This window comes from Lagenorhynchus albirostris, chromosome 16 (genome assembly GCF_949774975.1).
Source record: "Lagenorhynchus albirostris chromosome 16, mLagAlb1.1, whole genome shotgun sequence".
Taxonomy (NCBI): domain Eukaryota; kingdom Metazoa; phylum Chordata; class Mammalia; order Artiodactyla; family Delphinidae; genus Lagenorhynchus; species Lagenorhynchus albirostris.
The window spans coordinates 55,641,021-55,665,701 of NC_083110.1; the positions used below are offsets into that span (position 1 = coordinate 55,641,021).

The 24,681-nt window shown below is 41.8% G+C and overlaps 2 protein-coding genes across 14 annotated transcripts in view; one reads left to right on the forward strand and one right to left on the reverse strand.

Moving 5' to 3' along the window:
- The window catches only part of GOT1 (glutamic-oxaloacetic transaminase 1), a 29,544-nt gene extending 24,590 nt beyond the window's left edge, over nt 1-4,954 (reverse strand). Inside the window, exon 1 of the mRNA XM_060126136.1 lies at nt 4,731-4,954. Within this exon, the coding sequence (XP_059982119.1) occupies nt 4,731-4,848 (118 nt within the window). The 5' untranslated portion in view covers nt 4,849-4,954. The remainder of the gene's footprint in view (nt 1-4,730) is intronic.
- A 208-nt stretch (nt 4,955-5,162) lies between these two features.
- The window catches only part of NKX2-3 (NK2 homeobox 3), an 80,130-nt gene continuing 60,611 nt past the window's right edge, over nt 5,163-24,681 (forward strand). For 6 of the 13 annotated variants that reach the window (XR_009536073.1, XR_009536074.1, XR_009536068.1 and 3 more), the window contains exon 1: nt 19,899-21,735. The gene's annotated coding sequence lies outside the window, so the exon portion shown is untranslated. The other 7 variants (XR_009536070.1, XR_009536071.1, XR_009536076.1 and 4 more) reach the window with 7 other exon arrangements.

The window sequence follows — 24,681 nt, forward strand, 5'->3', positions numbered from 1 at the left end:
TGAGTTTCTCATTCATTCTTTCATTATCTCACCCAGTACCATGAACCAGGTACTGGCTAGAAGTAGCTACACAGAGATGGGTAAGATAAAACAAGATACTGTCTTGGCCTCCCTCCAGGAAACATAGAGCATAGAGTCCTTAGTTCTCCTGTAAGTGAGCAGGGAAGATGAAGTATAAAAGATGAATAAGAGTTTAAAAGACAGGAAAAAGGACTTTCCAGACAGAGGGAACACTTGTGCAAGGCCCCAGAGGCTTGAAGAGATGAGGTTCTTGAGGATCTGCATTTTCATGGCTCGGAGGTAAGATCCATGGAGAAACAGCAAGGAATGGCTCAGGGAGTCTTGGGGTCTCTTCTAAGGAACTTTGTCTCAATGGGGAAACCACTGAAAGCATTTAAGCAAGAGAGTGACATGGACAGCTGTACATTTTAACAGAATCATTTGAGTGACATGATGGAAAATAAACTGGAAGGAGGACAGAAGCAGACAGTGAAGTCAGGAGGCTGCTGCAATAATCCACGAAGGAAATAGTGAAATCTTGAATCACAGCAGCGGCAGCGGCCGCGGGGATAAACAAAAGGGGAGACATTCAAAATAAATTTATGAGGTAAAAAAGACAGAACCTAGTGACCAAATAAATATACATGGGACTGATGAAAGGGTCACCGACAACCTCCAAAGTCTCTCTCTAGTCTGGATAAAGACTAGTGGGGGTGGGGCAGGGGAGAGGGCAACCAAGATATAGAGCAAAGCAGAAGAAAAAAGAAAAGATTGAGGGGAAGGTGGAATCCATGCATTGTTTTAAACACGTTGAATCTGAAGTGGTTGTACAACGTGTCCAGCAAACTGTAGCGAATATGGGTCTGGCATCCAGGGAAGAAGTCCAGGATGGAAAGAAAGATTTCGTAATTATAGACATGGACAGTGGCTGAAGCCATGGTAATAACAAGGAGTTACTGAATACTTACTACATACAGGGCACTGTGCTAAATACTTCACATTTTTTTTACTTTCATTTAATTCTTATAACAACTCACAAAATAGATATTATGATCTCTATTTTCGGGATCTGCAAACTGAGGCCAGAAAAGTTCGCCCAAGATCACAAGAACTGTAAGAGTCAGGCTGTCATACTATTAATATTAAGTTCATGGATCCCTGTGCTTTTTCTAAAGAGCAAGAGATGTCTAGGGAAAGCCTGAAGCCAGCAGGTCCCAGAGGACTGACTGTGCAAGGGGCCTTTCTACCTACCAGCATGCCCCTCAGCTCCACACACCACACCCTTCTCCCTGAGGACCAGCTCTTTTAGAGGAGTCACACAGGTTGCAGGTGAGTCTCGATTTCCAGAAGAACACGGAGAATTAGATGATCAAACCATCACCCTCCTCCTCCTCCTAAGATCTCCACTTCCCCCATCCATCCCTACCCAACAGCCCATGCACATATGCCTCTTTAAGGCCCTTCTCCAACTAGGGTCCTGCGGAGAGGACCGGGGGTACTCAGAAACACCTGATACAGCACGTCTCTCCCACAACTTTATTTGAAGATGCTAAGAACCCATATTAAAAACAACAACAAATATGAAAGCAAGCACAGTCTACCTGGAACAAAAGAAAGCTAAGTTTACATGATGAACAGACTGGAGTCTATGTAGAAATGTCCTGCTTCAGGCTGCATCAGGCTGAATGAACTCATATCTCCCCTGCCCCTAAAGTCACTTGTCTGAAACTTTTCGAAGCACTAAAACAGTCAACTTGAAGAGCATCATATTTAACAGTGAAAAATGTGATGCTCTGCTCTGTTTAAGTATATGTAAATTATGCAAATAGTCACAGCAAGAAGAAAATCTCTGGGGAAACTATCTGCAAGTAGGAATGAGCTAATGAGATTATAGTTGCAGTTTGTTCTAAATGTCCAACATCATTAGAACTTGAGCTGGTTACTTCCATTAAGCTTTATCTTAACTTAGAAAAAAAAAAAGGGCATCTTCACCAAAGTCAGAGATTAATTATCAATACATTTCCTTCACAAAGGATATACTTCTGGATGTGTATAAATAGAGCTAGGACATACAAAAGCCGTAAAGAGACTTCTTATTCTACTATACTTTAATGAGACCTTTATCTGAGCACCTGCCATCCACAAAAAAGACGGGTCACAGTGGTCATCAAAAATAACATTTATACAACACTTTTCATTTATATTTCACACACATAATTATTCATTTAATTCTCAGTCATCTGATGAAGCCAGTAACATTATTATTCTATACTACAGTCATGTAACATGTTAGTGAACCTTAGAGTATAATTTTAGAGAGAGGTCATTCCGTTCTGGCTCCTCATTTAACAGACTGGGTCCGGGGATGTAAATAACACTCCCAAGGTCACATCACTGGACCGCAGGCCTGGGCCTGTACCCAGGTCTCCTGGCTGTTCCACTACCATACACTGGCTCCCTCTGGACCACCTGAAGGTGCCCAATAGAGAAGGGGGCAGAGACCTAGGGATCTGAGAAATGTGGCCTAGAATCCCAGCTCTACCAACTACAGCCATGTGATCTCGACCAAAATGCTTCATCAATCTGGGCTTCAGCTTTCTTACCTCTAAAACAGTAATAGTAATAAACAACCCTCCAGAGTCATCCTAAGCACTAAATGCAATTAACTGCATAAATCATTTGCTTGTAGTTAAGAGAAAGAATTCCTCGGTTCCAGGAAAACATGACAAAGGCACTTTCACAGTTGAATTGACCACTATCCGGGCTGCAGAATATGCTTCTGAGCCAATCACTTCTGGCCTCGGCTGGCAGGGTGCTTTTTCTATGCATTAGCAATTTATTTCTGAACAAATGTCAGAAATTATTTCATTTTGCAGTTCTTGAGCTGAAAATTTTTATTCAATATCTTTTATGCAAAGAAATGCCAAAACAACTACAGTAACAGCTAATACTTACATAACTCCTACTTATGTGCCAGAGACTGTTCTAAGCACTTTAAATGCATTTAATCCTCACCAAAATCCTGTAAGATAGTTCAAGGGTAATTGAGCCAATGAAACCTAAGGTTTTAAAAACATGTATTTGGTTTAATATCAATACTAGTTCTTCACGATATATCAGTCCCTAAAGAAATACTTGGAGGTTTTGGATTGGTTTTAAATTAAGAGCTTGAATAGTGCTCATTCCAATTCAATTCAAGGCAATCTTTCAATATTACTTCCACTTTGCTGCCCGCTAAAAACATCACTTTCCCTCTGTGGGTGAAACTATGTATTCTGAATTGACTTTTTTATGCTTTATTATGGAAAATTTCAAACATACACAAAAGTTGTGAGAATAATATAATGGATGCCCATGTACCCATTACCCAGGTTCAACAAACCATCACTTTTTTTTTTTTTTTTTTTGCGGTACGCGGGCCTCTCACTGTTGTGGCCCCTCCCGTTGTGGAGCACAGGCTCCGGACGCACAGGCTCAGCGGCCATGGCTCAAGGGCCCAGCTGCTCTGCGGCATGTGGGATCTTCCCGGACCGGGGCAGGAACCTGTGTCCCCTGCATCGGCAGGTGGACTCTCAACCACTGCGCCACCAGGGAAGCCCAAACCATCACTTTCTAATGGCTTTTTCCTCACCCCTCCTGCATATTCCTTGGTGAAGACTTTAACAGGTTCTATGTACAGACACTGTCACTGTGGGACACCTGATTCTGCACCTCCTTCTCGCCACTGCTTCTCTGCTACAAAACAGTTCAATTTTCTCTTTCAGAAATTTCTAGTCCTTCTGCTCTAAGTCTGTTCCCTAGCACAGAACATTGTCCTATTCATTCTCTTCTCCCTGGCTCATCTTTCTATGTGGTTGAGTAAGTGTTGGTGTGGCTTCAAACATCCAAATGACAGTGACAGAAATAACAAATTCACCAGATAAGATTAAGATAAGAGTTAAAGGAATTTCAGAGGCATTTCAGTCCAAATCTTTTTCTAGGCAGTAGGAAAAACTGAGGCCCATGCTCTGAGCTGTCCAAGAAATACAAGCAAGAAATGATGACAAGGATGTGTGGAAAGTGAGCTTCTACTGTCCACACTCTTTCCTCTCTTTTCTACCATCTCTACCACCATTTCTACCATTCCCACCACATCTGTGAGAGCCAGAACATTCTTCCCAGATCCCCAGGGAGCACTAACCTGTCTCAGAAGCATTTTAGATCTCTATTACATCACTTAACACCTGCTGATTTTAATCTCCTTGGGGCCAAAACCAAGACTCAGTCTTCCCCGCACAAGGCTTGGTAAACTACCTGATTGATACCTCAAACATTTACCGACCCAGACCAGAGCTCCCTAGGGCTAAGAGTTCTCCTTTTTCCATTCCCCAGCAGCCAGGACTCCAAGCCTATAAGACTTCCTATTTTTATCCCTCTCCTTTCAATCCCTGGCCGCCCCATTTCTTAAGAGGCGAAAGGATGCAGAATAAAGAACACACAATGCGGAATCGGAAAAACTGAGTTTGTGCCCTGACTGCTACACCTTTTCTGTGTGTACACTGATACATCTCCCTTTTCCAGGGACTCCATATGCCCATCTGTAAAATGGGCAGGTTGAACTAAGCCTCATGGATCTTTCCTCCTCTCCGACGGAGCTAAGCTGGACCTGGTTATCTCCTACGGTCCCCACAGCCAGGGTTAGGCCCGCTCCACTCCCAGGCTGCTCACACTCCTGGGCACTGCATCCTTACCTCCCACTCCCAGGTTGACCTTGCGAGGGTCCGGATCCTCCCGGAAGTCAGCAGTGAGCTTAAAGACAAGGACCGGCTGGGCCTGAGGAACCTCGGCAAAGATTGATGGAGGCGCCATAGCTAGAAAGCTGGAGTCGGCCGAAAGCTTCCACTCTGCGCTTGAAGCCGCTCGGTCCGGTCCAACCGCCGCGACTGGAGGAGACTCTCACCTTCACCTAGCCGACAGGGGCGGGCCCGCGGCCTCCAATGGTCGAGCCGCGTCCGGAACTTGGCAACGCAGTTAACCAATAGCGAGTTTCTGCCGCAAAAGGAACAGGATGGTATTAGCCAATCCAAGAAGAGAATCTTATCGGAGGCCGGTATTGATGAAACCAATGCAACGTACGCCGGCTGGGACGGGGCGGGGATAGAGTTGATTGGCAGAGCGTGCTCCTATCGCTGAAGCCGTTGTTCCTTGGGTCTCTGAGGGGAGGAGACGAGCGGCGTACGCGGAGGCAGCTTTCTCGACCTTCAGGCGCCCGGAGACAAGCTGGAGGTAGCTGGCGGGAGGTGGCTGGCGGGAGGTGGCTGGCGGCAGGTAGCTGGAGAACCGCCCTTCCGGTACCCGTGGAGCTGTTGTTCTCCCTGCCAGGCCCGGGAGTGCGCACGTTCCTGACCCAGTCTGGCCCGGCTCGGGCTGGCAGCCAAATCCGCCTCTGCGCACGGGTAGTGAGTCCTCGGCCAGGACGCGCAGCTCCGGAGCCCGCGCGGACGACCTTGACCATCTCGGCCGGCTGTTTCCCCCTGAGAGAAATGTGGGTGGGCCACCTGCGTTGGTTTCAGACAGGGGGCCATCCTACTAAAAGAGGAAGTGTCCAGGAATTCCTTTCTGCCGCTCTTACAGTTTGAAGCTTTTGCTCCCCTTTCCTTACCGAGAGAGCTTGGTCCTCACGGACCTTACGGATCTGGGCGCGGCCTCCCCCTCCAGCTTTTCTCCCACGCAGGCACTCAACCAGATCTTGCTGTCGTCAGCTGGCTGGTATTCAGACTGTCTCTTCTTTTAGTCAGGCTATTCCTTCCTCCCCAGTCCCTCTCTCCATCTGTTGACCTTCAAGATCCAGAGCAAATGCCTCCTCCCTAAAGCTTTGCCTTAACCCTCACTCTGGTTAAAATCCCTCTCTCTTTCCTGTGCTTCTGACCCTTGTTGGCAATATTACAATTGTGGAAAATGACCAAAATGCCCAGTTAAGAACCTAGTTCTGGAGCCAGACTACCTAGGTTTATATTCTAATGCCACCACTTACTAACTTGGTCAGGGCTAGACAAGTTACTTAACCTCTCTGTTCCTGCTCCATAAAGTGGAGATAATAGTACTTTTCTTAGGGTCGTTGTGGGGATTATGTGAGTTAATACATATGAAGTGTTTAGTTGCATATAGTAAGCACTCCCTAAATGTTAGCTATTGTCATCATTGCACAGATGCACACCCCTTGTAGATGGTAAACTTCCTTTGGCTAGAGATATTAACCCTGTATTAGTCTCCCTTAGTTTCTTGCACTTAGTAAGTATTCAATAAATGGTGGCAGGAGGAGTCAGTTCTGTTGGTTCAGAAAAAAGCAATACCTTATCCTCTGTTCATTGGATAATATGACAAATCTCAAAAAGAATCTCATTCAAAGTAACAAACATAAGCCAAAAGTCCTTTGTGCAACACCTGCCAACCTTTGTATCATTTGCTTCTTTTCAGAAACAGCCTCTGGTTTTAAAGATAACTGTCAACAGTGTTTCATTAACAACACTTTCCTCTAAGATTGTGAGTTCAACACTGAAGGTGAAATGACAATGAACTTTAGGTGCTTCCATAAGCAGAGGCAAAGGGCAACTGCTGAGTGAGATGTTATATAGCCCAGCCTTACCAAAGTTTGATTTAAAAGTATGATCTTCACAGCGTTAGCCAACAATGTCATGGTCACGCCTTACGTCATTCCCTGGGGGAAAAACAACCCTAAATTACCTAAACATTATCAACTTAGCTAAGTCCAAATAAATATTTATTGGCAACCTAAGCAGCCCCATAACCAAGTCAGTGCTGACAGGGGCATAGAAAGTACCATATGCAGTTTTTCTTCATGTCCCCATAATTATCTGTTCTGAATTTTAGAAAGGGGCAAACAGTTACTGGGTGTTGGGGAAAGGGATTGCATATTATGTGGGATGCAAGTCTCAAACTTTTTTCCTCGGGAATATGTTTCTTCGAGATTACTTTAAGTTCAGTAGCCTTCTATCTTGAGCCCTGCAGCCTGCCCCTCTAAGCAAAATGCCTGTATTGAAGTAAACAAAATGCTTTCCAGGCCATCACTAATTTTAACACTTGGACTTAGAATGGATGCAAGACAGCCACCCTGCTGAATGGATAATTCAAGCAAAAGATTCTTGAGAGGCAAACATTGCCCAGACTAGTAGGCAGCCGGGTAAAGTGAGTGTCCAGGGAAAGGGCAGTAAGGATCAGAAGGAAAAGGGGCAGGTATTCCCCTGGCTCCTGACTTCATTATGACTATCTGTCCCTACCATGTCCCTTCTGCCTTTTTTTTTTTTTTTTCCCAAAAGAATTGGAAGGGAGGAAGTAGGAACCACATAGCAACAGCTTGATCGGGAATGAATTCCTTTAGAATATACTCGCTTGGAAATCTGAAGCCTTTGGGGCTAGGCAGCACTGCCGCATAGCATAAGAGGCAGGCCAGGGCAGTAGCGGGCACTGCATGGACCCCTAAGCAAATCCACACCTGCTTATTGTACTTGATCTTGCCGCTGATACCCAGAAGGTCTATGCTTAGCAACAAGGGAGGGAGGAGTTTATCACACTTTGTACTTAAGCACAAAGCGCTTTGGAATGGTTATATTTGGGTATATGTTGTCACTAAGGGTAGGATATTATTTAGAAGCTGAGTTGTGCATTGAACAAAAGTTTCTTTAAAAACCAAAGCTGGGGCTTCCCTGGTGGCGCAGTGGTTGAGAGTCCGCCTGCCGATGCAGGGGACACGGGTTTGTGCCCCGGTCCGGGAGGATCCCATATGCCGCGGAGCGGCTGGGCCCGTGAGCCATGGCCGCTGAGCCTGCATGTCCGGAGCCTGTGCTCCGCAACGGGAGAGGCCACAACAGTGAGAGGCCCGCGTACCGCAAAAAAAAAAAAAAAAAAAAAAAAAAAAAACCAAAGCTGTCACTTTGCTGTACAACTGAAACTAACACAACATTGTAAATCAACTATACTCCAATAAAAATTTAAAAAAACCAAAGCTGTTAGAGGAGATCTGTTTGATAGTCACTGTGTGACCAAATCGTGGGCAAGAAAGTAAGAGTAGAGCCCCTAAGCTGGTGCTGGCTTCTGATTGGATTGAGTTTACTCTTGCTAAGGAAAGTGATCGCTTATCAACCACTCCCTTCAGCTTAACTGACTTGTTTCCTGGCTGTGCCTTGGTGGAACCATCTCCCCTTGCATCTCTTCCCTCACTTCTCTCCTCCCTCCCTTATGTATGACTTGTCTCCCCACCTGCATACATGGATTGGACCAAGTGAAGGTCTCTTGCTGTTTCCTGTTTCGTAGAAGGGCATGTCTAGTGAGGCCTGCGGTGGACAAGGTCTAATGTTAGTTCTAAACTAGGCACCTACATGGGCAGAACTTTTTTTAAAGCTGCTGAGGCCTTTGTATAACATATCAACAGGACTGACAACTATGGATGGGTTTTATCTACTTATTAATAGAACTAAGTTCCAGGGCACCATTTAGAAATTGTTGTGCTATATAATTTTTGTACTTTACTTAAGAAGCAGTGTAGCATAATGGTTAAAAGCGTGGCCTCTGGGACTAGATTTCGTCTGTATACCTCAGTTTCCTTACTTATAACATGGAGATAATATTTCTACCTCATGGGGTTGCTGTGAGGATTAAATGACTTAATGTTATTAAATGATTGACTCTAAAATGCTTTGAATTGTACTGGACACTTAGTAAGTACTCAGTATGTTAACTATCATCATTGTCATCATCACAGATGTTGTTTACAAGCATGTGCCTTTGAGATTTGTTTAGTTTGTTCGTTGATCAGCTGCATAGTAGAACAATACCTAGGCTTTCGATCAAATTCTGAAATCAAATTCTGGTTTTGCCTCTTACTAGTTTTGAAAGTTTGAGTAAATTAATATGTCTGAGTTTTAGTATTCTTATCTGTAAGTTGGGGGAAAAAAGATGTTTTTCTTGGTGTTGATACACACACACACACACACACACACACACACACACACACACACACACACATGAATTTAACACAGTTGTAGAAATTATTATCATGAAGATTACAATTTAGTTCCTGGGTAACTATAAGGTAATGGTTAGACTGTCTTTAAAGTCTGTCTGCCGTGGCCTCTTGAGGGCATGTACTCTGAAATTTTTTTTAATGGAAAAGAAAACAACATAATTCTTAATATCTTCAACCCTTCAAGGAATCTTTGTAGAGATCTGTAAAATCTCAAAGCAATTTAAAGGTAACAAGACATTTAATAATTAATTAAAATGTAGCTATATTAATAATAGCCCTTAGTATTTCTATATTATCTTTTTCTGAAGAGTAGAGAGTGTTTTAGACACCCTATTCCACTACTCTCTTAACATGCCCAGGTGACTGTCATCTCCAGTCAGAGAAATACAGAGAAGGAAATAAATCACCCTAGCTAAAAGCTGATGAGAACGCACCAAATGACAGACCAGAAGGCTACAGACCTTAAAGTCAGAAGAAAGTTTCCTCCCCTTGCCCCGTTTCTCCCTAAATGCATCAAAACACAACCTCTTACCTCTAGAGCAATGTCTTAATCTTTTTTCCCCCCAAGTTGTAATATCCTTTTTTTTGTTGGTAGGTCATGTCCTAAAAGTCCTATGCTTTGATACAAGAGGAAGGTAGATGAAGAGATAATGAAGGAAACAAATTCAATGTATTTTCCAAGAACACATTTCTTTTAAACAGCTCCTAAAGGGGTAGTGTAAAACCTTGTAATAGATTGTCTTCCTCTACCCAACATGTCTGGGGTGGAGTGCGGGGTGATGCGTGGATGTAGAAGTGTACTGTGAACATTGCAACATCCTGCAGTAGAGGGCAGCACTGCCCTTCTTTTGCAAAATGTTGAGCACTCAACGAGAAGGAAAATGAAAAGCAAAGCTCTTGACCACTGTGTCTTTGCGTTTACTTTTACCTAATATTTAAAAAACAAAAAATTAGAGTATTTTTCTTGTTTAGGTGATTATGTAGAAATAACGTCAGATCCTGTATTGCCCTGAAGTAATTGGTGAAAAACGCAGGTTTTAGGATATGGGCTCTGTTCAGGATATGGGTTGTGTCTGACAGAGATAAACAGTAGCTTGACCCTAGGCAATCAGATAGGGTTATTGTATGAACAGACCTAATGCTCCTCTGCACTTTCTGGGGAGAAGTCAGTCCACTGAACTAGCAGGATGTGGTTTTAAAAATGTGTGTAAGTCATATGGTCTTAGCCCGGATAACTGCTTTTAAATTTGAATTCACTGACTTTATTCTGCTCTCTGTGTTAGTTTTCCTTTCTGTCACACCTGGGTCAGATCAGACCTGTACCATATGTATTATGACTTTAAAGAATGATGTCAGACATGATGAGTAAGGAATGTCTGTCATGGGACTGCAGTTGGCTAAATGGCTGTGTGTATACAGTGGTGAAATTAAAGTCTTGCATGTTAGTCCTCATTCAATTGCAGTTTGACTTGAGTTTCTCTATGCAGTAACTAGCAAGAAAAAAATAATCCCTTATTTTGTATTAAAAGTTACTTGATGCTCTTTGGCAGGATGACAGCGAGGAGAGAATAATCATAATTCTAGCTAATACATAACCATAGTGTCCCTGGCACATTTGGATTCTGCTGTAACCCTCAAAACTTTCTGGCAGCAAAACTTCAGTGCCAACTTAAATAAATCCCACTAGGAGTAAGAACTGGAAGACATGAGTCTAGTTCCCAGTTCTGCCTTGTGAACTTGGAAAAATTACGACCTCTGAGCCTTTGTTTCCTCATCTGTTAAATGGAGATAATGTCTCCTAGATCTGGGTCAATTTGGAAAATATATGTCAAAGTGCTTTGAAAGCCCTTTAAGTACCTAGCAAATATTTCTATCACTGTAGTCAGATTCCTGCTTTTTCTAAACTCCTATAAGAATTTGTGTCTCTTCTCCTCATTTGGTATCATTACATTGCCTGAGATTGTACATTTTCATGCATACTTAACTTTTTTCTCCAACTTGATAGCTTCTTAGTTCCTTGAGAACTGAAACCACCAATTATATTTCCTGGTATCCTGCACCGCAACAAGATATTTGGTACATAATAGACACTCAAATATTTGTTGATTGATTTAAAAATACACTCTAATGCAGAATTAACTCTTTTTTATTTAATTATGGTAAAAAACATATAAAATTTACCATCTTAACCATTTTAAAGTGTATAGTACAGTAGATTTAGCTACATGCACATTGTATACAACAGATCTCTGTAACTTTTTCATCCAGAATTAATTCTTAATAACTATCTTCCAAATCACCTGCTTTCCAAAGCACATCTTTGTTGATTGGGCAAAAACAGGAAAAAAATACAGGACTTTCACTCTGCGGATAGGGATGTGTAGAACAAGGTAATCGAAAGACTTCTACTTTGTTTTAAATTCTCACTCCCCTCAGAGAGGTTCTGTCCTGGTCTCTCTCTAACCATTTTCTCAGCCATTTTCTATAAACATGGGAATATATGCCAGAAAAGAGAGGCGCCTCTATAAAATGCTTTCACAGGTCATTTATGTCTAGCATATAATTAAACATTTACATGAAGAAAACTATCACGTTAAAAGAAACTGTTATTATTTGATTTCCAGAATATGTGACTTCTGTTAATTACTGAAAATTAAGTACTATTTTTAATCATTATTGCTATCACTGTAGCAATTTTTTGAAATTTAAATATTTAAACTACAAACAAAATAGGGAAGATAGTGGAGATTTTTGAAACAGTACTGGGGTGGAATAGACTTTCCCAATCACAACACAATCTCAGAAGCCGTAAAGAAAAACATTGACGATAGACACCATAAATTAAAATATGATGACTTGGAAAAAATATTTGCAGCCTGCTTATCAGTCACATCTAGTAGATACTCAGCGCTTCATTGTATTGATATCAAAATGAATTAAGTATATAGAGAAATCAATCAGGAAAGAATAAATACAAATGGCCAATAAATGGACCAAAAATCATACTCATTATACAATTGAAACCGCACCAATTAATCCATTTTTGCCCATCAGACTGACAAAAATATTTATAAATATGGATAAAATAGTGTCGTTGAGAGTGCAGGGTAGGGTAGGCACTTTCATGCACTATTGGTGAGAGTGTCACTCGATAAACCCTTTTCTTAGAATGCATTTTGGCAATATCAGTCAAAATGTGTATACCATTTCACCAAGCAATTTCTCCTCTTAGGAATCTATCCTAAAGACATTTATACAAGTTTACAAAGAGAGACAGTCATATACAACTATGCATTGCAGCATTGCTTTAATAGAGAAATAAACAATGACATACTTTCCAACAAAGGTGTTATTTTATAACCTAAAAAATCAAGTTTTTATTGAAAAAATAACATTTGAAAGAGACAACAAGAATACAAAATTAAGATAGTCTCTAATAGTAATTAAGTAGAACAGACAGGGAGGAAAATAGTTCTACAAAGCTCTAGAAATGTAGTAATTTAAAACTTCAGAAGTTATGAGAATATGTTTTAATAAAGATTAATGTGACACACTACAGTTTTGAGCTGATCTGGAAATCGAGGGAGCTCTTGAAAATCACTTGTTAGTAAAATAGTAATTTTTTAAAACATAAATCCCAAGACATTGTGTCTCAGGACCAAAAACAGCTCCTGACATCTAGTGAACACTCAGTAAATATTGGCTGAAGGAATGAAGGAGGATGATATCTCCAGCAGAGTTGTCATAAAAATGGATACAAAACTGCCTACAGATTAGTGCTTGATACATAGCAAGTGTTCAGTAGATACTAGCTCACTAATTTCCTGGAAGCCTGTTGGTGCTTAGTACCTGCTTGGCACATTACAGGAGTTTGTTTATTTAAAACCATGTACATAGTGCTCACTATATGGCAGGTACTGTTCTAAGTGCTCAATAAAAACTAACTCAGATTACAATAACAATGGAAGTAGGTTGTCTTATTATTCCATTTAACAGATGAGGCAATTGAGGCAAAAAGCACTGGAACAATTTGCCCAAAATGGCACAACCATAAAATGGTGGGGATATGAATTTAGACAGCCTATCTTCAGGGTCCCTGCTCCGCTGTGCCATGTGGCCTCTGGTGTCATAAAAGTTTATTGAGTGAAAGAATGCATGAGATGTTCTGGTTTTAGATATTATATTGTGCTTTTATTCCAAGGACTTCAGAATATTTTATATTAATGCATACCAAAATTTAATCCCACAACTTTTCCTTAAGGTAGAGCATATTTTAAAGAACATTTAAAATGTATTACTGGTTCATTACTTGAGTTTAAAAAGACCACAGGAGGTCCTTGTTCTGTGGTGAAGTCACTGTATTTGTTTTCTGGCATCATATTAATTTCCATACAAGTGTTCCAAGTTTGGAACAGAGAAACATCCTGCTCTAGAAATGGAAGAGGCATAGGGCTTACAAAGAAAAATGACCTAACAATGTCAAAATTATTTAAAGGGATAAGGTGTGAGTTTTAATCTTCCACATGACTAAAGCAATGGGTCTCCAACTTTTCCAATCAGGAATCCTTCTTCCGTAGCTAAGCTTTGTCGACTGAAAAAATATTCACAACCTAAAAGTTGAGAGTAATGTTTTATTTGGTGGGAATTTTTAGGGCTTCAAGCCCAGGAGGCAGCATCTCAAATAACCCTGAGAGAACTGCTCTGAGGAGGTGAGCGGGGAGCTAGGATATATAGGAGTTTTGCGACAAAGGGCAGGTAGTAGGAACAAATGATTACTATTAATTAAAGAAAACTAGAAATCTCAAGTTAAGGAATTTATTGCTTTTCTATGTATGGGAAGATGCAAGAGTCTGGGCTCACTGAAATCATTCCTTTGATATGTACTTCAGCTAACTGGGGCCAGTATCCTGTGTTTTCTCATCCTGAGTTTCCTCAGGGCTCACCCTAGGGAGTAGCTGCAGCCTGATGGCTGCTAGATGGCAGGTACACTTTACCTTCCTGAGTTTCCTCGGGGCTCACCAGCTCACCACTGGCTGTGGCTGCAATTGCTGATGACTGTGACATCTTTTGTTTACTGATATGGCAGGCAATATTCCATTTATCAGCTTTGTAGTCTTGAGAGCCTTTTATTTTTTACTTTTAATTATAGTTTTAACCTTAGTTACATTAAAACTCCATCTCGTAACATAATACCACTGTTTCTTTTTCTTCATGATTTTTTCCATTCACTTCATTCATTTTATCAATATTTATTGACCATCTACTATGTGTCAGGCATTGCACTGGGTGCTAAAGATAACATGGTGAGGGACTTCCCTGGTGGTCCAGTGGTTAGGACTCGGAACTTTCACTGACATGGCCTGGGTTCAATCCCTGGTCAGGGAACTAAGAACCACAGCCGCACGGTGCGGCCAAAATAGAAAAAGATAACATGGTGAACAAAAAGACAAAGTCCCTGTCCTCACGAATTCTCTAATCTAATGGGGGAGACAGACAATAAAAGCAGTGCACAAATAAAATTACTAAAATTACAGCCATGGTAAGTGCTGTTTGTCCTTTCGTGGAAAAGGAACGTGAAAGCATATTAATAAGGGGAATTCATCTAGTTGAGGCCAGTTCTTTCCCCTCAGAATGTTCCTTCCAGCGTGGATAGCATTCCCCTTCTAATTCCCACCCCAGCAGCACCTCTTAGACCCTACAGCTTGCACATATTAATCTTAAATTTCTGGAATATGTTTTGGAAGCCAATGTTTTCAAGAGAAAATGGCCCATTAAAATAATACCTTTGTTATCTTATTAGTGCTTCTAGCTCTTTTGTTCCAAATGATAAAAGCGCAAAAACAGCATTTAAAAAAATCTAGTTTCTATTAGTAAGATACAAGTATCTTTATCTTTATGACTCAGTTGAGAAATGTAAAACTAGTAAAAAATTTATTCTGAATCACATAGATCTTTATTAATTAAATAAAAACAGATATCAAGAGAAGGGAGAATCAGAAACGTGTACTTATATGTTTATTATTCTTATCCTACACAGGACAGGAATCTCTAAAGAGTGAGAGGAAAACTGATGACAGGCACTGCCCAAAGAAGATGGAACTGTCATAGTTGGTGAGTGGATATCACCAAGAGATTATGGTGTCTCCTCCATCTCTGACGGAGATAACAGCCAGCGCTGGGCTGCAAAGTCTCCTCTGGAAGACCACTGAACCAAGAGAGTAAATGGTCTGCAGAGACATGTCAAGTTCAGAATTGGAGCCTCTGGTTCCCCCAGGAAGGAATGGGTTGTAAACAAGGTGAAAGGCAGTGGGATGAGCACTACAGGACCCATGGGCTACCATCAGGATCCCCCAGAAGGGAAGGTTACAGAGACAAGAAATAGTATTGGGCAAGCTCCAGGATTACAGATGGTATGACAGCCAATAGGCTTGGAATGCTTTTAGTGCCATATTCAGGATGTGCCCCTGTTTAGGGCATGGGATTCCAAGATGAAAGGCATCCTTGTTTAGCTGATGTAGAGGAAGAGCTTCTTTGCCGTCCATCCTTCTCCACCCTATATTCCCTTCTCCTTTAACTCCTTTCTTCGTCATGCTAAGTGTCCATCATTTCAATGACACCCAGTTTCTTCTATTGAATTGAGTTCTCCATTGTATTTAGCTCACTACCTTTAATCCAGGTGCTTACTAATGAGTGTGGTCCTCAGGTCAACAGCATCAGAGTCACCTTCATGCTTGTTAGAAATACAAAATCTCAGGCCCACCCCTGACCTACTAAGTTGGAATCTGCATTTTAAGAAGATTCCCAGATTTTTCCTAAGCATATTAAAATTGAGAAGCATCATTTTACCCCCATCAGCTTCCAGGACTGTAAAGTAGACAAGATCATTCCTGGCCCACCTTGCTCACAGCTTTTAATTGAAGATGCTGAGATTAAAAAAGGAAAGCATTCCCAAAGATAAAAATGCCATGCAGCTATTAAATATCATATTTATTTTCACTTGGATAACTTGATTTACTCAAGGTGTTTTCAGAGTAAATGATTAAAAATTAATCAGTGACTATTTGACTGTCTCTGATTGCTTCCATAATAATTGACTGTACTATCTTAAAATGCTCTAGAGTTCGTTTTATTTTGTTTAATGTGTAGATCATGATTCTCAATCCTTGCCTCACATTAGAATTTTCCAGTTTTTTTCTGAAAAAATCCAAAGCCTAAGTCCTACTCGCAAAGATTCTGAATCAGTGGGTCTGCAGTGCAGCATGGGTATACATCATTTTTAAAAGTTAGTAATAGCAAACATATTGGAAACAATTTTAATGTCTACCTGTTAGTGAGTGATTCCCTAAGTAGGGCACATCCCGATAATGCAGTACTGTGCTAATTGGAAATGAATGAGGAAGACTCTTATGTACTGCTATGAAAATATCTCCAAGATATATGTACTATTCAGGTTTTTTTTAAGTTACATAGCAATATATATGATCTCATGGGAAAAGATGAGTGTGCATATATACATACATGTGTATGTAAATGTTCAGAAAGATGACTGAAATATACTTACTGAACTGTTGACAGTGGTTACCTCTGGGAAGAGGAATGGGAGGGAAAGGGACTTTTTGCTGTGTAAACTTCTAAATATTTTACAAGAATGTATCCATGCACTACTTGTGTAACTATTCCAAGTGCATTCCAGGGCTATTGGTTGTCATACCATCTGTAATCCTGGATTACAGACTATTTAAGCTAATTATTATTTTAATATTATAATCCTAAATGCATAATTTTATAATAAATAGCAGAATGGCTGACAAAAAATAAATCTATAATTCCTGCACCAAACAAAAACTGCTAGGGCACCAAGGTTTTTGTTATTAAACCTGTAGCTTTTCGATTCTGGGATTACTGGAATTGTGTTAGTCTGACTTTCAGATACATTCCCCCCACACCCCCGATGTTACACTTGGCATTGTCGCTAATAACCTCTCTGGTTCCTTGGATATCTCATCCGTGCGAGCAGATCCCACTTCTGGAAAGATCTCTACATTAGCACTTCGTAAATTCTCCCTTGTCCCAGGCCTAAAAATCACTAGGGACAAAAGGTCTCCTACAGCTCAGCCATGCTGAGAGCCAGGTCTCCCCCATTTTAAGCAGCTGAGAAAAGCACACTGATTAAACTACAGTATGAGGGCTGTGCATCTTGTCTAGGGCAAAATTCTCAAAGTCTGCTCTGATAGCTCATCCTCTTTGAACTGGTGATTAAGAACTGGAAGTGTATAATGAGGGAAATTGCTTATGAATCTGTGCCTCTCAGCCCCAGGCCACTTCTCTTTGTCTGAGAGAAACTCAAGGATTTTTACCCTAATAGCATTGGAACAAAGTCTGGGCTAAGGCAGGCTGGTGGGACCCTGCTGACAGCTCGTTAGAAACTGTCCCTCTCCCACTCCCTCTTTCATTCCTTCAAGTTACAAAGCCTGACAGAGTTTGATGGGAAAACCAAGGCGGTAACATCCCCCGCGGCAACCAAGTCCCTGCTCATCTATCTTTGACAGATAAGGAGAATAGATGTCACCTTCAAAACACCTCACTCACTGGAGCCAAGTGTACCAGGACAGCCCTGTCTCCCTCGCAGGACCCTACAGGAGGAATCCAGACAAGGCCCACCTACCACAATGGAGATTTCTCTCTAAAGAAAATCATTTTAACCAGACAGTTCCTGAAAACCAAATGCCCACTCTAGTTGTCCTCAGAAAAGGGCATAACATCTAATAACTCAAAGAAAGTTATGCTTTGATTTACAAAAGTCTTTTCCGGGTTACACCCTCCCTGGTCTTTGAGGGCTGGTGACCATCTAAGATCTGAGAAGTCAGTCTAGGTTCCATGCAGACTGCTGGGAAGGGGAGTATGACAAAACAAAACAAAAACATCTCTCCACACCAGCTGGCAGAGGCTGTGACGCACTGGGATCAGCCCAAGCTTCTGTCAATGGTTCTCTGACTTTAACATGCCTCAGACAAATCTGTGAAGCTTGTTTAAAATGCATATCCCAATTCAGTAGGTCTGGAGTAGGACCAAGGAATCTGCATTTTAACAAACTATCTAGATGATTCTCACTGCTGCTACAGGGTAGCGCCTCCAGCAAGGGCTTCTAATGGTGCTTCCAGCACACCTCTTGGCGGAGCTCCTCTTCGCCTCCCCCAGCAAGCCCAGAGTGGGTCCTCAGCAGCTGTTCCTGTTGGAGGTGAAGCCTTTTGTCTTTAGGATTCTCCTGGCCATCACAATAGTCCCTCACAACAGAGGCATCTCCCAGACACCAATCTCTCAGAGCCCTTTCCAGAAGGCAACTCCAACAAAGTCCTGCTGAGCCCGATGCTGCCACCTGGACACAGTGGTTGTTGGTTTTAATCAATTGCTTTTTATTGGCTCACAGGCTCTTAAACCTTATTTTGCATCAGAATCACCAGGGGATCTTGGTAAAAGTCCACGGACCCAGGCCCCGTCCCAGAACCACCTAGAAATAGAGGCAGTTGATCAGTAGTTTCACAAGCTATCAGATGATGCTGATGCACACCCAAGTTTGAGAACTGCCATTGGAAGAAAAGCAACAATCATAGAAACATTAAAGTCCAACCACTGTTTTGCAACAACTGAAATCTAAAACACTATTAACACTAAACACAGTTGGTTCTCCTTCCTTGCTCTCTTACTGTCCCTAATAACTTTTCCACTCAAGTATTTAAATACTTTCCTAGAGGGGAAAAGCTACTAGACTACCTGACTTACTAAGCACAAATATGCTGTGGTTTAAGAAAATCTATACACAGAAATCTAAACTTTTAAAACTAATTAGAGATTATTTTTATCATTACAAAAAATTATAGTGATACTAATAACTAATATTTATTATGTTCTTACTATGTGCCAGGTACTGTTGTAAGCACTTTCTAAGCGTTAAACTATCTGATATTTATTAAGCACTTGCTTTGTAATGAAAACAGTTACTTCATTTAGTGCTTCATTTCCTCGAAGCATTCTAATAGATGGGGTAACAGATGAGGAAACTGAGGAACAGATAAGTTAATTACTTGCCAAAAGTTGCACAGCTGTTAAGCAGTAGACCTAAAGTTTGAACCCAGAGCCCAGTTCTTAAAGATTATATCACCTCGCTCATGTTATAATGATAGGGCTTTATTTAACAAATGTCTATAATTAGATTGTCAAGTGCCAGTAATGGGGGTTATGTTCTAAGTATACAGTGACAAACAAGACAAATACCCTGGCTTTCTGGGGCTTATGATCTGGTGGATGATCCAAATGTGTAAACAAGTCATTCAATGCAGTGTGAGGAGTGCAATACTGGGAAACTGCCGGGGTGGGTGCTAGACACGTAGGCTAGAGCAAGAGGACCAAAGAGTTGTAAAAGTCCAGAGTTTAAGGACCACAGGACACGGTTAGTGGAAGAAATGAAAAATGGCTTGGTCTGATTGGAGCAGAGAGGGAAGAGAGAATGTGTGAGCAATGAGATTAGAAAGGTAACCTAGCCCCAGATTTTGAAGGACCATGTAAAGCATGTTAAAGGGTTTTAGCATGCAGGAAATGGGGTTCCGTTAGAAGGTATCAGGCAGAGCATGGAGCTAAGGAGAGAGATTTGGCCTGATCCGTTGACTTGTATGTCACAGGCACGCAGTGGCCACTAAAGCCACAGGAAGATAATATCACCCAAGGAAAGGAGAAGAGGGCCTCAGACAGCAGCTTTAGGAACACCAGCATTTCAGGGCTGGAAAGAGAACGAGAAGACTCCCCCAAAAAAGATTCACAGGAAGGAGGAGGAAACAATGAGAGGTGATGTAATTTGCCCATGTTCACAAAGCTAGTAAGTGGCAAACTTAGAATTCAAAATGTCTCTATCATCCCAAAGCCACATTCTTGACCTCAACATGTCTTAAATATTGTTTTCCCTTACTGCCTGGTGACGTAAAAGTTTTATTTATACGTTTTTCCAGGGCTTCATTTATATAACAGCAACAACAAATTTGTCATGGAATTTGTTCAGTGCATCCTTGAGTTGCATTAAGGAAGCAAACTCATGAAACATGCTTGTAGCGGCCTCCTCATGGCTCTCCTTGTGTGCCCTGGCAAATCTTTGGCTGGGACATGCTCTCCTTCTACCCAAGAATGCCCCCTAGGACATAGCCATGCACAGTTCATTGGCAGATGCTTAGGATTTCTCTTCAGAAGTCCTTCCACGTGGCACAAGGGGCACGTACAAATCCAGGAACCACTCTGGGTATCCATAAATAAGTGCAGGATATACAACAGTTCAGAAGTTATAAAGTAAAAATAAATTATTAAATCCCCCTGTCTCCCCAACCTCATTGCCTATAACCCATTCCCAGAAATACCATTGTTAACAATTTAGTATATATCCTTAAATGCATTTTCTACACATATATAAATAAGTTTTTTAATGAAAGGGGTCATATTATCTGTATTGTTCTGAGACTTGCTGTTTAAACTACAAAGTGGCCATCTCTTCACATCAGTGTATGTAGATTTACTACTTCATTCTTACCGCATACCAGTCCACATTATGAAGGTGCCATTATTGCTTTAATCAAATCCTCTATTGATGGCCATTTGTGTTGTTTCTAGGTTTGTTTTGTTTTGTTTTCAGGACGCTTTGCTTCTGCAGAGTGTGAGGGGCCCAAAAAAATGTTGTTTGGGCTCAATTTTGGACCAAACATTTTTCTGAATTTGCCATTGTTTGTCCTTAACTTTCTTCCCTTTTTGAGCTTGTTGGCTGTTTCCCTCCTGCTGTTCCCTCTAATCTCACTAATACTCAGTTCAAGGTATGTTTGTTGCTTTAAAGATCTCCTTACAAAATCTAGGACTCTTTGGAGGAGGTGTGTTCAGCAAATAAACAAACTACTATCCTGACTTTACATTCTTATTCTAGAGGATTTCGGAGATGCTGGAAGAAGTTCTCCTGTTATCTGGGAATCAGCTTAAAAGCCTCAAGTTATGTTTAAACTGTGCTTCTCATTTCCTTTTTAACAGTATCATAGATAAAGATTGACTGAATATGTTTAAACTGAAGGCATAGCCTATAACTTCAAAGAGTTTACTGGCTCCTACAGTCTACTGGGAGGCAAAATTAGTGTAAGGGAAACAATTGGAGAGCAGTTGAGTATTAATTATGTGTTACAAGCCCTTGGGCACCAAAAGTTCAGGGAGGAGAAAGCTGGAGGAGTTCTCTGCCCCTCCAAGGGGAAGGTGGAACTTGAGCTGAGTTAGAAAGCAGGAGGTAACTTTCGGAGAATTTTAGGCAGAAGTTGGAAGGCGTTTCAAGTACAGGGTAAATTTTCATACCTTTTTATTATCTGAAATTTTCTTAGTTTTTGTTTAGGATCTGCTTACCCCCCTGAGAACATAAGCTTGATGAAAGCAAGGACCGTTTCTTATCACTGTTGAATCCCAGTTCCTGGTACAGTGCCTGGCACATAGTGGATGGTCAATGGATTTATGAATGAATGAACAAATTAACAAACGACCATGGGGTGTGTGAAGAGCAGTGAGAAGACTGGACTATTTGGAAAGAAGTGTCTTTCCTTGAGGAGTAGAGGAATCTCCGATTCTCCAACAGACTGGCAGAGGAACAAGTAAATGGGCCTGCATGGGATTCAAAACACAGGGGCAAGTGGAACCAGCTGAACAAGGTATGATGATTGCCAAGGTGGACCCTGTGTAGATTGCAATAGGGCACTTGAATCTGAAATTAAATTAAAGCACAAACAAAGGAAAATTGATCTGCATAGCCTCCTGGACTCTGCTTGGTCAGCCGACAGTTAGACTTAAAAAAAAAAAAAAGATTTGTTCAGTTCTACCCTTCCCTTGCTAAGAATACAGTAAAATGTTAATGTGATCACAATACTTTTATTAACACCTACCATGATTGTATTCACTCTTTAAGCAGATAGGTTCATTTTTATCTCATATTGAACCAGTTGTTGTCCAAAATAATGGTTTTTTTATTTTGTTTTTACGTAAACTTGTTTTGTAGGTCTTTCCGTCCTATGCTCGTAAATTGATTATTGGACCTAAATGAAGTGCTTCACATTCCTGGCACATCCTCTCTTATTGATTTTAGACCATCTTTCACCTTATGGAATTCATTTTAAACCTTGATCCTATCATCAATCATAGTAGTTGCTCCTCTTAGCTTGGGGTAATCCATATATATGGTCTGCAAATCCCCAAGGATTTGGATGCCTAGAGATCCTGTGGAGAGTTTTAAGGGGCAAGGAGTGTTTACCAGCTGATATACCACCAGCCATGTGCAAAAAAGAAATGACATTTGGCTCTAGGATGACATTAGGCTCATGGCTACGTGGGGCAAAACTTGAAGGTAGTTGGAAAGGAGAAACTGTTGGAATTCCAAGTTAAAGCAAGCCAAGGTCAGAATCTCCAGTTTAAGCAACCCAGAAAGTTTTCTTCTAGGAAGCAGCATTTTAGATGCAGAAAGGGGAAAAGTAGCTTGACAAGTTTTGAGGCAGACAGCATGTTGCTTAGTTCGTTGATTTATTGATTGATTGATTGATTGATTTTTGGCTGCGTTGGGTCTTCGTTGCTGCATGCGGGCTTTCTCTAGTTGCTGCGAGCGGGGGCTACTTTTTGTTGCGGTGCGCGGGCTTCTCATTGTGGTGGCTTCTCTTGTTGCGGAGCACGGGCTCTAGGCTCATGAGCTTCAGTAGTTGTGGCACGCGGGCTCTAGAGTGCAGGCTCAGTAGTTGTGGTGCACGGGCTTAGTTGCTCAACGGCATGTGGGATCTTCCCTGACCAGGGCTCAAACCCGTGTCCCTTGCATTGGCAGACAGATGCGCCACTACTGCACCACCAGGGAAGTCCCATGTTGCTCAGTTTAGAAGCAAAACTAGGGGTGAGAGAAGGATGACCAGCCAAGTTAGATTGTGAGCGTCATTGCCTGGCAGGCAGATATTAAAATTCACTTAGAATCGTGGACTACTTGGAATAATCTTCCCTTCCAGCTCTCAGGAATAAGTCCTACTTTGGGGGTTTAAGATGTTTCTCCTCCTGTAGCCACAGTCCAGGTTCTTCACTGGAATTCTGCCTCATTGAGACTCCTCTCACTCTGCCTCTGTTGTAAAATCAATTACAATTGGCTTACATCTCCAGTTCTGGGTACATTTTCCATCTGCTCCAAACATGCACACCCTCCGACTGTACGGTTCCCCACTCCTCCCACCTCCCCCACCCCCTTCCTTCTCCCCATTAACTTTATCTTCTTAAGCAGCTCAGGAACACAGATGTTTTCACCCTGTAGCTCCCGCACAAGGGTATTTTCCCAGTGTCTCTCTGTGTGTATGCTCCAGGCACAGTCTCTCTGGGGAGGGAGAGAGTAAATGTTTTCATTCCAAACCCTCAGGGTCAGGTCTTGTTTGTCTAAACTGTGTTTGTTGCCATAATTATCAGATTAGCTGATCTCTGGCAGCAAGTTGGGGGGCAGGGGAGGGGGGAGGATTAACCCTTTGTAGGGTGGTTGCTGTGTTTTGCCACGGGAATACTTCTGGGAGGAGCTGTCATTTCTCTTCTAACCTGGAGGATTTGGCTAGAATTCTTTTCACCAACGCTAACAGGCCTCAGTAATAGTTTGCTCTGAGTCAATCCAGCCACCCAATGGGCTCCACTGCTGGGATCCAAAAGGCATTTAGTAGAGATGGAGGTTGAAAGGGCATCTCTCCAGGGATCTACTGGGGAAAGAAAGAGACGGAGCTTAAAGAGAATCTAGATAAGTAACTCAACAAGGGGTATCAGCGTCTCTCAGGCTGAATAAGGAAACCAGGAGTATGCACTGGACGTCTTCAGCCTGTCCACCCACCCCCTGCCCCTTAGCATAAAGGCTGTGAGACTACCAGGCCCCATTTAGGTTTGTTTAGGGATTTTCTGTTGTTACAAAGAATACCACGATCATTTTCACCACTGCAGTTTTCACAAAACCAATGGTCTCCCTTTGTAAGAATATTCCCAGCTTTTGTCATCAGACTCAAATGCCTGGGCATTTCAAGATTTTCTCGTCTTCCCTTGTCTCCCATAGCACGACTGAAAGATACCATAAATACAGAGGTTGCTTTCTCCTCTCAACTCCAAGAGTAGCAACTCCTTTGCATTTTAATTATCTCTTTTACAAATGAATAAATCTTGTCTCCTCAAAAGTGTCTAGGCTCTGGGCTTCCCTGGTGGCGCAGTGGTTGAGAGTCCGCCTGCCGATGCAGGGGACACAGGTTCGTGCCCCGATCTGGGAAGATCCCACATGCCGCGGAGAGGCTAGGCCCGTGAGCCATGGCTGCTGAGCCTGCGCGTCCGGAAGCCTGTGCTCCGCAACGGGAGAGGCCACAACAGTGAGAGGTCCGCGTACGGCAAAAAAAAAAAAAGTGTCTAGGCTCTTTGAGGACAAGAATATCCTTGAGTCCCATACATTGGAGGACCTAAACATATAAATAGGAAGTTCTTAGTAAATATTTATTGTTGATAGCGTTTTTCTAAACTTCTTTTTTCCATTTCTCACCTCTGTTCCTTTCTGTTTTGTGTTTGATTTTTTGTGTGTTTGTTTGATTGTATACTGATCCTTTATTTCTGGACCAGTC